General features: G+C 30.7%; 1 protein-coding gene and 1 pseudogene across 1 annotated transcript; one reads left to right on the top strand and one right to left on the bottom strand.

The window, feature by feature from the left end:
• Positions 1 to 320: 320 nt before the first annotated feature.
• On the bottom strand, positions 321 to 698 carry LOC114195041 (annotated as a pseudogene).
• Positions 699 to 8,532: 7,834 nt separating this feature from the next.
• Positions 8,533 to 10,955, top strand: LOC114193046 (7-deoxyloganetin glucosyltransferase-like). Its single transcript, XM_028082742.1, has 2 exons — positions 8,533 to 9,146; positions 9,764 to 10,955. The coding sequence occupies exons 1-2, from the start codon at positions 8,639 to 8,641 to the stop codon at positions 10,708 to 10,710; spliced, it is 1,455 nt and encodes a 484-aa protein (XP_027938543.1). The 5' UTR covers positions 8,533 to 8,638; the 3' UTR covers positions 10,711 to 10,955.
• The last annotated feature ends 1,447 nt before the right edge of the window (positions 10,956 to 12,402 follow it).

Genomic DNA, 12,402 nt, shown 5'->3' with positions numbered 1-12,402 from the left:
TTTGCCCTAATTTAGTTGTCTTCTTCGTGGTGCTGAAGTTCAGCTTCATTTGACAAGCATAAAAATCTAAAAGCTCCAAAACTAAAAGCTGCATAATACATCAAAGCTGCATAATACATCCTCATGGCTTCCACATTCTTGTTCATCTCCCAAGCTTCAAGTCTTCTTTTCTTTTTGGGTCTTCCAGGTAGAATTCGTTTAGGAGGGGGCAATACATATGAAAATTCTGTTTCAACCATAATTTTGAAATCAAATCCTAACTAACAGTAACTGATCAATCACAAGTAGTCCACACAATTTTCCTTAGAAATTCTAAATCTCTCACAACATCAAATCTATTTTGAAGCCAAAAGGCCTTCATAACGTCCTTTAAAAAAGGCAAAAACTGGGTCTCTGGGGGGAAGAGATTCTTTGACAATTGGATGGTTCACAAATTCTTGGGTCCACCTGTAGAGATTAGGAAATTTCTCAGTTGTCAATAACTCTAACCCTGCTATTTCTTGAACCAAAGGGATCCAATATGCAACATAGACAGCAGTAATATCCACCAACCCAAGCTCCTCTCCTCCAAAGAACTTCTTCTCCTTTATCTCATTCTCAAGAAACTGCAGACCCTCATATGTTTCTGCAACATTCTTCTCACGCTCTTTCTCATCAACCGTGAAAACAGATTTCCATGAAACACCCACAATCTGATTTCATAAATCACACTATTTATTAGTCACCGTTGTATAAATCATAATAATTTAAAGCAGTTTAAATTAACTTTATGAACTCAGAGTAACTCAAATTCACAATCCCGCAAATTAACAAGTCATGAAAGGTGGTGTTTTTGGGATAAACGAGGAAGAAGAAAGAAAAGTGGAAAAGATGGATTACATTGTCATCAATGAATTTAGACCAGAAACGAGCCAAGGCTCTCTGGTAATATATTGATTCAATGATTTTCGCTTCTTCCTCGAACCCTAATTTGTTCAATCGTTATCCCCAAATTCTTCCTCGCATCCAAATTTCTTTCCTCGTCGCACTTGATTTTCGCCTCTTCCACGAACCCTAATTTTCGCTTCTTCCAATTACCACTGACTTTAATTTTTCTTTTTGAACTGTCCACATAAGCTGATGTCCCTACTTGACACGTCATGTAAAATTGCCACAGTATCACATCAAATCACTCTGCCGTTAATTTTTTTAACGCTGTTAACACACAGGACTGAATTGAACCTCCTACACAAACTAAGGGACTAAATTGAACCCCGAAAAAAAAAGAGGACCAAAATGAACCTCGGATATAAAGTAGAGGATGAAAAGTCTAATTAAGCCAAAATAAATTTATATATGGGAATATTTGTAGAATGAAGATTCTTAATAAATATTCAGGAGTAATGAATATGAGTATTGTAAATGATTATTGTAAATATCGATCAAATTGGTGTGAAAATTAATAAGGTCCAATCAACTTTATGATCACAGGACAACATAATATTTTCAGACTCATATATTGGAGTAGATATTCATATATAAACGACAATATTAATAGTTTAATCACATCTTAATACTAAATATTAAAATATTACATTCTAAGATTTCCTTATACTAAATATTAATAGAATATTTAGTATATAAAGTAATATATTACCTTATTGTATACTTATTTGAGGTAAGCTGTTATATTTTTAATATTATTCTTTTATCAAATAGGTCAAGGGCCTAGAAAGGCCTTATAAATACATAAAATATCCTCCATGGAATACTTATTCTGAAAATAATCACTTAAACTCATTCTCTCTTCCTCTAAAATATTCAACTCTCTTGTTAAGCGTCGAAGAGTCTTTTGTTGGTGAATCTCCTCATGTGTTCCAACCCTCAGGAGCATACATTAAGATTGTCCAATCCACTCAAATCTTACCACCTATCCTAAGGTCTACATGTTGGATTCTAGTAAGAACATTTGACGTCCACCGTGGGATCTAGGTAAAACTTTATCCTGCCTCCACATTATATACAATCCTTACATAGATAACTCATTATTAAGATCGACGATGAAGACTATCCATAGCTGCTCATAGTCAGCCACCATGAGTATTTCTGGTCAGAATTTTGCAATGCCTTGTAAGAATGTTATCTTAACACTCTACTTTTTTCATTAATTATGTTTTATTCAAATTTTGTGAATAATTAGTGTGAAAAAAGTTTTTCCCATTACTTTGATAAAACCTAACTCACCAAGCGCTCCAAATTCCAATGGTGGCCTTGTTAGATAAAAACACATAAAAAATAACATTGACTTGCATAAAATATTTTCTTGATTATTCTAATGTTTATTGATACAGTTGAAATTATGTTAATTTTATACAAGGTGTGAAAATAAAGAAAGTTCAAAACACCTTCATAATAAGGCCAAATTCCAATGGTGGCCTCTAAGATAAAAACACATTGAAAGTAGTATTTGAGTTGCATTAAATATTTTCTTGGATATTATAATGTTTGTTGATGCTATATAATGAGTGAAAATAAAGAAATTAAAAACACCTTCAGAATAATGCAAAATTCCAATGGTGGCCTCGTGAGATAAAAACGCATTGAAAATAGCATTTGAGTTGCGTAAAATATTTTCTTGGATGTTCTAATGTTTGTTGATGCCACTGAAGTTATGCTAATTTCATACAAGGTGTAAAAATAAAAAAATTAGAAAACACTTTAAAAATAGGCAAAAATTGGCAAATTCCGGAAAAATATATTGTACACCCCCTAATTTACATATGCACTCCACTTTTTAAACAATCCTCTACTCACAAAGCTAGCTAATCAAAGGTCGCCACATGACTATCCTTACTCTATAAATCTACCCAATGAAAAGTTTCCATGTATCCATCATCCTCACTCAAAAATTGGACCAGCCAAATTATGACACATTATCACATTCATCTTCCATCTTTTCCCACCAAATCTTAAATGTTGCCATCGTCAACCACCATTGCACGTATCTGAGGGTGACCAAAATTGTTGCAACCATCGGAGCAGCGCCAATTCACCATGCTCACCTTCCTCCACTGCCTTGTTAGACACTTCGAGGGTATCTCTGCTCCACCTTAGACGACTGCATTATTCGCATTTGGGACATCACTAACAATAATTGCATGACTGCTATCAACGTCGTCAATAAAGTTAACGTCTTCAGCCAAGGCTTCAACAACTATAGGTGGCGCGCCTAAAAGCCCGCTTGGCTGAGTGCAAGGTTTGTGTGGATGAGTTGATCTTGGTGGCGTTTGACGAGGTTATCTACGATGGTGTGGATGAGTTATCAGTATTGTTCGATGGGTCCACCTCGAGCTTGCTGAATGACAACATGGTGGTTTGATCTTTCTCATGCGACAAAGTGAGGAATCATGGTGGTTTGCTCCGGCTAAAATAGTGGGACTGTGGATGTTACTGTAGAAAAGGTTTGCTGCAAGCACCATGGAGATAAGGTTCTCACACCCTTCTTCTAAAACTTGGCCAATGTAGTATGCAGGACAAATTTCAATTTCACCTTTCCTAGGCATTCGAGATATATTTCAAAAGAGTTAAGAGTGACGCATAACCTCGCAGGCAAAGGCACTTCTTCTTCTTCTTCTTTTTCTTTGTTGTTGTTGTTGTCATCATCACCTTTGCAACTACCGCTACCACCTACCCTTCTCTTCCTTATTCTCCCCTCCCTTTTGGTTTTTCTCTTCTTCTTCTCACTCACTTCCAATTAATTTATAATAAATATTTGATCAAGTTTAACAAAAAAATTTTGTACCCATTTTAACCGACATGTTTAAAAAAAATGCAATTATCAATAAATTTTACAAAAATTGAATTACTGATGAATTTATCGACCAATTTTCAAAAATAATCTTTACCGAAAGATTTACTAACCAATTTAAAAAAAAAAAACTCAATTATTGACAGATTTATTGACATATTTTATCACGAGATGGTCAAGATTTAAGGTGGGAACTTTAATACCCATTTTATTGACAAAAATTTATTGATAAAAATATTTTTGTTGATAATAAACTTTTTATTATATTAATAAATTTTACCTATAATAAATTTTGTTTTACTAATGAATTTTTTTTATTGATAAAATTGCGTGCTTGTAATTAAATTAAATTTTCGTTTTAGTTTTTTTTATATTTTTTATTTAAAAACAATATAAACTATCTCAAAATATTTTTAAATCAATAACAATTCCAGCAATAAATACTTAAAAGGAGGTATATCTACATAATAGATATAATTGCTTATGCGCCTCTTCCTACACTACAATATTAATCGAGGTAATAATTTCCAATCACAATAATAGTTACATCAAATCGTTTCCTGTTTCAATTTTAAGATAGCGATGTTGAAATTCAAGTAATTTGAAAAGAAAAAAGTCTAATTCCTTCTCATTTTAGCTGATGACAGGAGACCAAAATCTCATCCTTTCCATCAAATCAAATTCCCATAAACGGTTAAATTCAAATGAAAAAAAGTATTAGAGCCGTCAAAATAGATTATAATCCGCGAGCCAATCCGGTTCATCACGGGTTCAAGTCGAATTGAAAAAAAATAATAAATTTCAGTACGGGTTAAAACTGAACCCACCAACAAATTTTAAATATTAAAATAATATATATATATATATATATATTATATGTATATATATATTATATATAGATATACGTATATTATATATATATAATATATAATATATATAATATATATATATAATATATATATATATATAATATAATATATATATATATATATATTCATATATATATATATATATATATTATATATATTATATATATTTTAATTGGAATTATAATTTAGTTTTTTTTGGATTGAAGAAAAAATTGTGTGTTATTTTTAATTAAGTTAGTGAGCTAACTCATTTAACTCGTAAACCTGTGGTGGGTCGGGTCGAGTTCCAATTTTGTTGGCTCACTAATAAGTGAGTCGGGTTAGATTGACCCACTAAGTGACTAACTCGTCTCGAACTGAGCCGGGTTGGGTCGGGTGACCCGTTTTGACAGGTCTAGAAGCAATGTTTCTCTTTAAGATTAATTGGTGTTGAATTGAGTGTACCTACAAATTATATTTAATATATATTTAATAATAAATATGTAATTTAAGAGTTTAAGAATATAATAACTTAACTGTGATTCGAGTCATATAACAATTGAATGATGTCACTTGTACTAGTCGAAAATATTTTTACTTTAATTTTTTATATTTCTTTTATAAATTCTCATTTTTTATTTATTTGAAAAGTAAGAGAATATAAAAGGAAAGGAAAAGAATAAAATGTTAAATTTTTTGGATTAAAAAGTGAAAGAAAAATATGTGAAGAGATAATTTATCATTAATAAAAATTTACAAGACAAAAATCTCTGAAGACAGTTCAAAATTATTTAAAAATAAGAAAAATACTGAAATTAAAATACAAATAAATATTTGTTTTGGCACAAAATACAAAATCTCAAAATATTTCAAACATGAAGGAAAAAAATAATTGGAGATTAAACATGAAATTTGTAAGCTTTTCACCGGTAAAAAATAAATTTAAACTTTAATTATTTTGTAATTAAAATTTAAGATTAAATTACTCTTTTGGTCTCTCTATTTGTCATGAAATTTCAATTTGATCTTCAAGGTTTTCGTTTTTGGTCCTTATTTTCTTAAAAATGATTTAATTTGGTCCTCACCGTTAACTTTCAACTTCACGTGTCAATTTCTGATTTTTTTGAAATTTTTAATATTTTTAAATTTTTAATATTCTTTTAATATTTTTTATTTTTTACACGTGTCACACTTCAAAGTTGTGCCGGATGTCACACTTTGACATGTGACACAACTATGAAGTGACATGTGTAAAAAATAAAAAAATTTCAAAAAAAAAATAAAAAAAAACCAGAAATTGATATATGACGTTGACTTTAATACCGTTTGATGAAACTAACGGTGAAGACCAAATTGAATTATTTTTCAATAAAAAAAAGATCAAATTAAAACAACGAAAAATTTGAAAATCAAACTAAAATTTCATTATAGATAAAAGGAACAAAATAATTTAATCAAAATTTAAATATATTTAAAAGATATTGATTGCTAACAGTAAAGAAAGCCTGCAATTGGAAGGTGTCTGCCCCCACTTTAATAGCCGGCGTTAAATACACAGAATCTGAATAGGCGTCGGTGAGGTGACACCACAGACGCCATTTTCTCTGTTTCTTTCTTCGCTTATTATTTTTTATAAACTCACCTTTGACTTTAATTCTGTGAATCGAAACGCAATTGTTGTTGTAGAATGAATAATAATCAAAGCCTCCACGATGGTCAAATCTTGTTCACTGTTCATGGCAGCATTATCAATTAACATATTTTAATTATTGAATCACTTTTTTCTTTACATATTTTATTTATTTGCTGTCGTCACCTCTGACAACAAGTGCATGTCTTATACCAAAGTGAATACAATTTTAGTAAGGGGTGACAGTTTGGCGCATGTTAGACATGTCCACCGTAGATATGTAGAAGAAAAAAAATGCGGCCTGAGATACTGAATTTGCTGGCATGCATAGATTTGTTTTTCACAAGTCTGTAGTTCACACGAGTTAAAGATGGATTGAACGCTGATTGACCCGCTAATTGATTAATAAAATTAAATACTTTTTATTAAATTTTTTATTTTTTTATTATGTTATTTTTTTAAATTTATTATTAATATTAATATTAATATTAATATGTATAATTATGAATATAAAATAATAATTTTAGTTCTAAAATATAAAATATCTTTTTATACAGATTAACGAATTTATTATGTTTTATAAAATTATATATTGTTACTTTATTTTAATTATAATCTATAATGTTATTATTTTTTATTTTTGATTAATTAGATTAATCGGAATTAGAAATGAAAATTAATTATTATAAAAAATAAAATAAAATAATTTTATTTAATATAAATATGGGTAAATATGTGGATTTGCGGGTCAAGTTGTGATACAGAATGAATAAGAGAAATAAATCTGTTTTTGAATTATTGAATAAGCCAATTTAACTAGTATTTTGTGAATTAAATTGCAGAACGGATCAAAACAGACCAAACTTATCAGTTTTACCATTCTAATTTTGGATTTAAATTAAATTATATAAAGAGAAAAATAGAAAATTGTATCGAAAAATAAAATCTAGTGAATAAGTTTATATAAAGAATTGCTTTCTGCAACAAATAATATTAGACGAAAATCAAATTGAGCAAGTCAAGATTTATGGGGTGTTTGTTTTCAAATATTTAAATGTAAAAATGAGAACAAAACTAGATACCTAATTATTAGAAAATAGAAAATGATACAGTTATGAATGATTTCATTTTTTATTATTTTTCTTTCTCATTCTCTGACTATTTATCTTCTGGGTCAAATTGATACTTATTCTTTTACCAATTCATTTTCATGAAGTCATGATGACGATTGCTCATTTCATGTTCATAACTTCAGGAGCACATGTTCTGCCAGTACGTCAAACTTTGCGAACTTGAGATTGATCTGTAGGTAGAGGCATTTATTAAAACTTCATTTACCAAGTTAAAAACGAATTTTTATGCACTATAAAACAAAATAGCTATATTAAAATAATTCATAATTGTTACTTTAAATTTGAAAAAAATCTAAAAGAACTTTAAATCTTACTTTTATTATGAGTTTACATGATCATGCTTTCTAAAATGATATTAATGTAAAGTTATATTAAGTTATATTAAATTATTATTAAAGTTAAATATGTATTTCTTACGTGAAATAAATGTTCTTTTCTTCATAAATTTTAATATGTTTTAATTTTTAAAATTTAAAAATAAATAAATATAATTTTTTTAATTTAATTATGTTAATTTCTTTTGATATAAAATATTTGAACTGTTTAAACGATTTAAATATTTCAATTTAAATATTAATCTAGAATATTATTTAAATCTAAAATAATTAATGTTATTAGATTAAAAATAATTATATCGATTTATTTTTAAAGTTAAAAAATAAAATATATCACAATTTTGAATAATAATAATTTTTATTTAAAAATTAAAAATATATTTAAATCTTATCATTATTAAAGAGATGTAATTGAAATGGTTTAATATATGTTAAAAATACTATCAATCTGAATACATATACTTTCATTTTTGTATTATTTTTATGTACAGTACTATTTTGCGTATGTTAGCGCTTTTTCTTCTCACAATTGAAAACTTTTTCTAAACAACAATATTTCAAAACCCACCTACACATCAAGACAAAAAGAAAGCAATAGGAAAAATATCTCAAATAAGTAGATATTTATAAATAAAAATATTATTTTAAAGTGGGTTCAGTATTAAAGTATTCCTAAAAATTGTGTTCATACATCCAAGAGGTATGCACGCAAACAACTCCTTAAACTTCTCCATATGGTTGTGGTGTTGAAGTTGAAGTCGTACCTGGGACTTATCCACATTAATTTGAAAACAACCACCGCCATTGTTCCACTATAAAATGAAACGTTCCATAGCCGAGTAAGACCACAACTTGCATATTCTTTTTCATATCACAAAGTGCAATCTAAGGAAGAGAAAACAAAGATGGGTTCTTTGGGCACAGCGAATAAACCCCATGCCGTGTGCATTCCATACCCAGCACAGGGTCACATAAACCCAATGCTAAAGCTGGCAAAACTCCTTCACTTCAATGGCTTCCACATCACCTTCGTTAACACCGAGTATAACCACAAACGCCTTCTCAAATCCAGAGGGGCTTCTTCCCTTAATGGTCTCCCTTCGTTTCGTTTTGAAACCATCCCCGATGGTCTACCCGAGTACGATGTGGATGTGACTCAGGATATTCCTTCCCTCTGTGAGTCCACCAGAAGAACTTGCCTCCCTCACTTCAGAAACCTTCTCGCTAAGGTTAATAACTCAGACGCCCCTCCTGTGACCTGCATAGTTTCTGACGGTGTTATGAGCTTCACCGTTGATGCTGCCGAAGAATTGGGTGTCCCTGAGGTGCTATTTTGGACAACCAGTGCATGTGGGTTCATGTGTTATGTTCAATACGAACAATTCATTCAGAAGGGCATAACACCCCTCAAAGGTAATTTACCTAATTTTATTTAATGATCCATGTTACGATTGAAAGCGATGTGGTACTTTGGTTGTTATGTACATAAATTTTTTGAACCATACTCGTTTTAGGAATTAACTTTTTCTTTTTATTTGCATGAGGATAATTATTTTTCGTCTGAATATATATATATATATATATATATATATTTATTTATTTATTGTGTCTAGTCGTCAATATGACAGTGAAGTATACCTTTCAGTCTTTTTTTTTTTCAGAAAGAATTGTTAAATGATTTTATTCTAAAAGAATATTTTTAATGGGTTTGAAAAATTACATCTAAATTCGAGTGTATTTTATGAAATATTTATTTTTGTTTCTTCGTTGACCAAGTTGTCAACCTATGCTTACAGAAGAATAAAATTTCCAGTTTCTTCCACTCAGCCGCAGTTGAAATATTCTTAAATAATGATATTTTGATCATTCTTATTTGTTATAAAATTATTTGAGATGTAATTATATAATAATATAAAAAATACAAAATAAAGACTTTCAAAATATCATTATACTGTCACGTGATTTTTTATATGTTTGGTATTTATGTTATTTAAATTTAGTAAATTAACTTTTGTGTGTCTGCTATGTAGACTCAAGTGATGTCACGAACGGGTATTTGGAGACTACCATCGATTGGATACCAGGCATCAAGGAAATTCGATTGAAGGATATTCCTAGTTTCATTAGGACCACAGATTCAAATGATCTTATGCTTGATTTCGTGCAAGGGGAGTGCAAGAGGGCTCGAAGAGCTTCTGCGATACTTTTGAACACGTTTGATAGCTTAGAGCATGACGTGTTGGAAGCGTTCTCGTCTATTTTGCCTCCTGTTTATTCCATAGGCCCTTTGAATTTTCTTGTGAAGAGTGTTGATGACAAAGAACTGAATGCAATTCAGTCCAATCTGTGGAAGGAGGAGTCTGAGTGCATGGAGTGGCTGGACACCAAAGAGCCTAATAGTGTTGTTTACGTGAATTTTGGGAGCATCACAGTTATGACAAATGAGCAACTGGTTGAGTTTGCATGGGGACTTGGTAACAGCAACAAAAGCTTTTTATGGGTCATAAGACCAGATCTTGTGGCTGGTGAAAATGCTGTTTTACCTCAAGAATTTGTGAAACAAACAGAAAATAGAGGCCTTTTGTCCAGTTGGTGTTCTCAAGAGCAGGTGCTGAATCACCCTGCGATTGGAGGGTTTTTGACACACAGTGGTTGGAATTCAACCTTAGAAAGTTTGTGTGCTGGTGTTCCAATGATATGTTGGCCTTTCTTCGCGGAGCAACAAACCAATTGCAGGTTCACCTGCAAAGAATGGGGCGTTGGGTTGGAGATTGAAGATGTTAAGAGAGACAAAATAGAGAGCCTTGTGAAGGAGTTGATGGATGGTGAAAAGGGTAAGGAGATGAAAGAGAAAGCACTGCAATGGAAGGAATTGGCAAAGAGTGCTGCTTCTGGCCCCTACGGAACTTCTTTTCTTAATTTGGACAACATGGTTCGTGAAGTTCTTCTGGAAAAAAATGTTATAAATCAGTTTTAAATTAATTTGTTGCTTTACATATATTTTATACTTGGAAAAGAAAGTACAGTGTGAAGTTATCTGAAGAAGAATGTTTAATTCATTTTGAATTTGAAAACCTTAGCATATTGCCGCAGGAGTAGTCTCTAGCGGTAATTGTTATTAGGTATCTAAGTTGATGTATACAAATTATTAGAGAAACTATATTGATATTACAGATTTTTCACCAACTGAAATAAAACTATTTACCTAAGTATTTCTTTTTCTCTTCTTAGCAGTTGAGGTGTGAGTAGGATTTTGTGAGTTCTCCATCTGCTTTTTTTTCTTTCTTATATCTAGTTTAAAATCGTTTGGTAGAGATGAACGAGTGTAATAAATTTCTTTAATCTCAATAAAATAGTTATATGTTATTTTACTTTACCTTTCTATCGTAATAAATACATATATAAATTTAATGAAAAATATGGTAAAAAAGATGGGAATAATTGACAAAAACATCGGGATCAAAGAAAGAAAATGTTAAGCACCCATGACAAACAATACCACAAAGTACTTATTATATATGTTATTTTGTTATTATTTTGGTTTCTCTTTTATATTTGTTGAAGGCCGACAATATAGGGGAGACGTTAATTAATGTTTATTGTCCTTGGCAGCAAATGTAAATTAACGTATGTTATAAATACAACAAATGTTAATTTATATCTGTTTTAGGGAGAACATTAGTAATTTGTTGTCTTTTATTTTTTAATTTTTTTTGTCAGCTAGATGTATATCTTCATTTTCTTTCTCTTGAAAAGAATTTGACCTCGAATATAAAGGATTTGCCTCATCATCAATTCTACCCGCAAAAGGAATAAGGTCAATGACATTAAAGGTGGCATTAACTTCATACTCATCAAGCAACTCTTGCCGATAATCATTATTGTTGATTCTCTTAAGGAATCTAAAAGGACCATCTTCTCGGGGACTAAGTTTGGACCTTCTTTGCTTAGGAAATCTATCTTTAATAAAGTGCAACCAAAGCCAATCTCCTTACTCAAGGATGAACACTCTCTTTCCCCAATTGTTGTACCTTGTGTACCTCTCAGTTTGTTGTTGAATTTGAATTTTAACCCTCTCAGTTTCTTGATAAATTCAGATTTAGCTATCCCACTTCTTTGTGAACAAAGCCAAAAGATGTACGAAGTCGTATTAAATCCAATGGAGTATGAGGATTAAAACCATAAACATCCTCAAAAGGAGAGATTTTAGTAGTCCTATGAACTATCCTATTGTAAGCAAACTCAATATGGGAAAGGTACACATCCAAAGATTTGTGGTTACCTTTCAAGATTGCCCTTAATATAGTGGAGAGAGACCTATTGACAAATTATGTTTGCCCATCGGTTTGTGGGTGACAAGAAGTAGAAAAGTTAAGCTTTGTTTCTAGTCTTGGCCAAAGAGTTTTCTAAAAGTGACTAAGGAACTTGGAGTCTCTATCTAACACTATGGTGCGAGGTATTCCTTGAAGTCTCACCATATCTCCAAAGAAGAGCCTAATAATGTTGTTTAAATCATCCACTTTGTTATAAGGTATAAAATGTGTCATTTTACTAAAACTATCAACCACCAAAAAAATGAAATCACATCCCCTTTGGGGTTTTAGGAGACCAAGAACAAAGTCCATGCTAATATCTTCGTAAGGAGTTGAAGCAACAAGTAAGGGGGTGC

Source organism: Vigna unguiculata, chromosome 8, assembly GCF_004118075.2.
Source record: "Vigna unguiculata cultivar IT97K-499-35 chromosome 8, ASM411807v1, whole genome shotgun sequence".
Lineage (NCBI taxonomy): Eukaryota > Viridiplantae > Streptophyta > Magnoliopsida > Fabales > Fabaceae > Vigna > Vigna unguiculata.
This window is presented reverse-complemented; position numbering and strand designations above follow the sequence as displayed.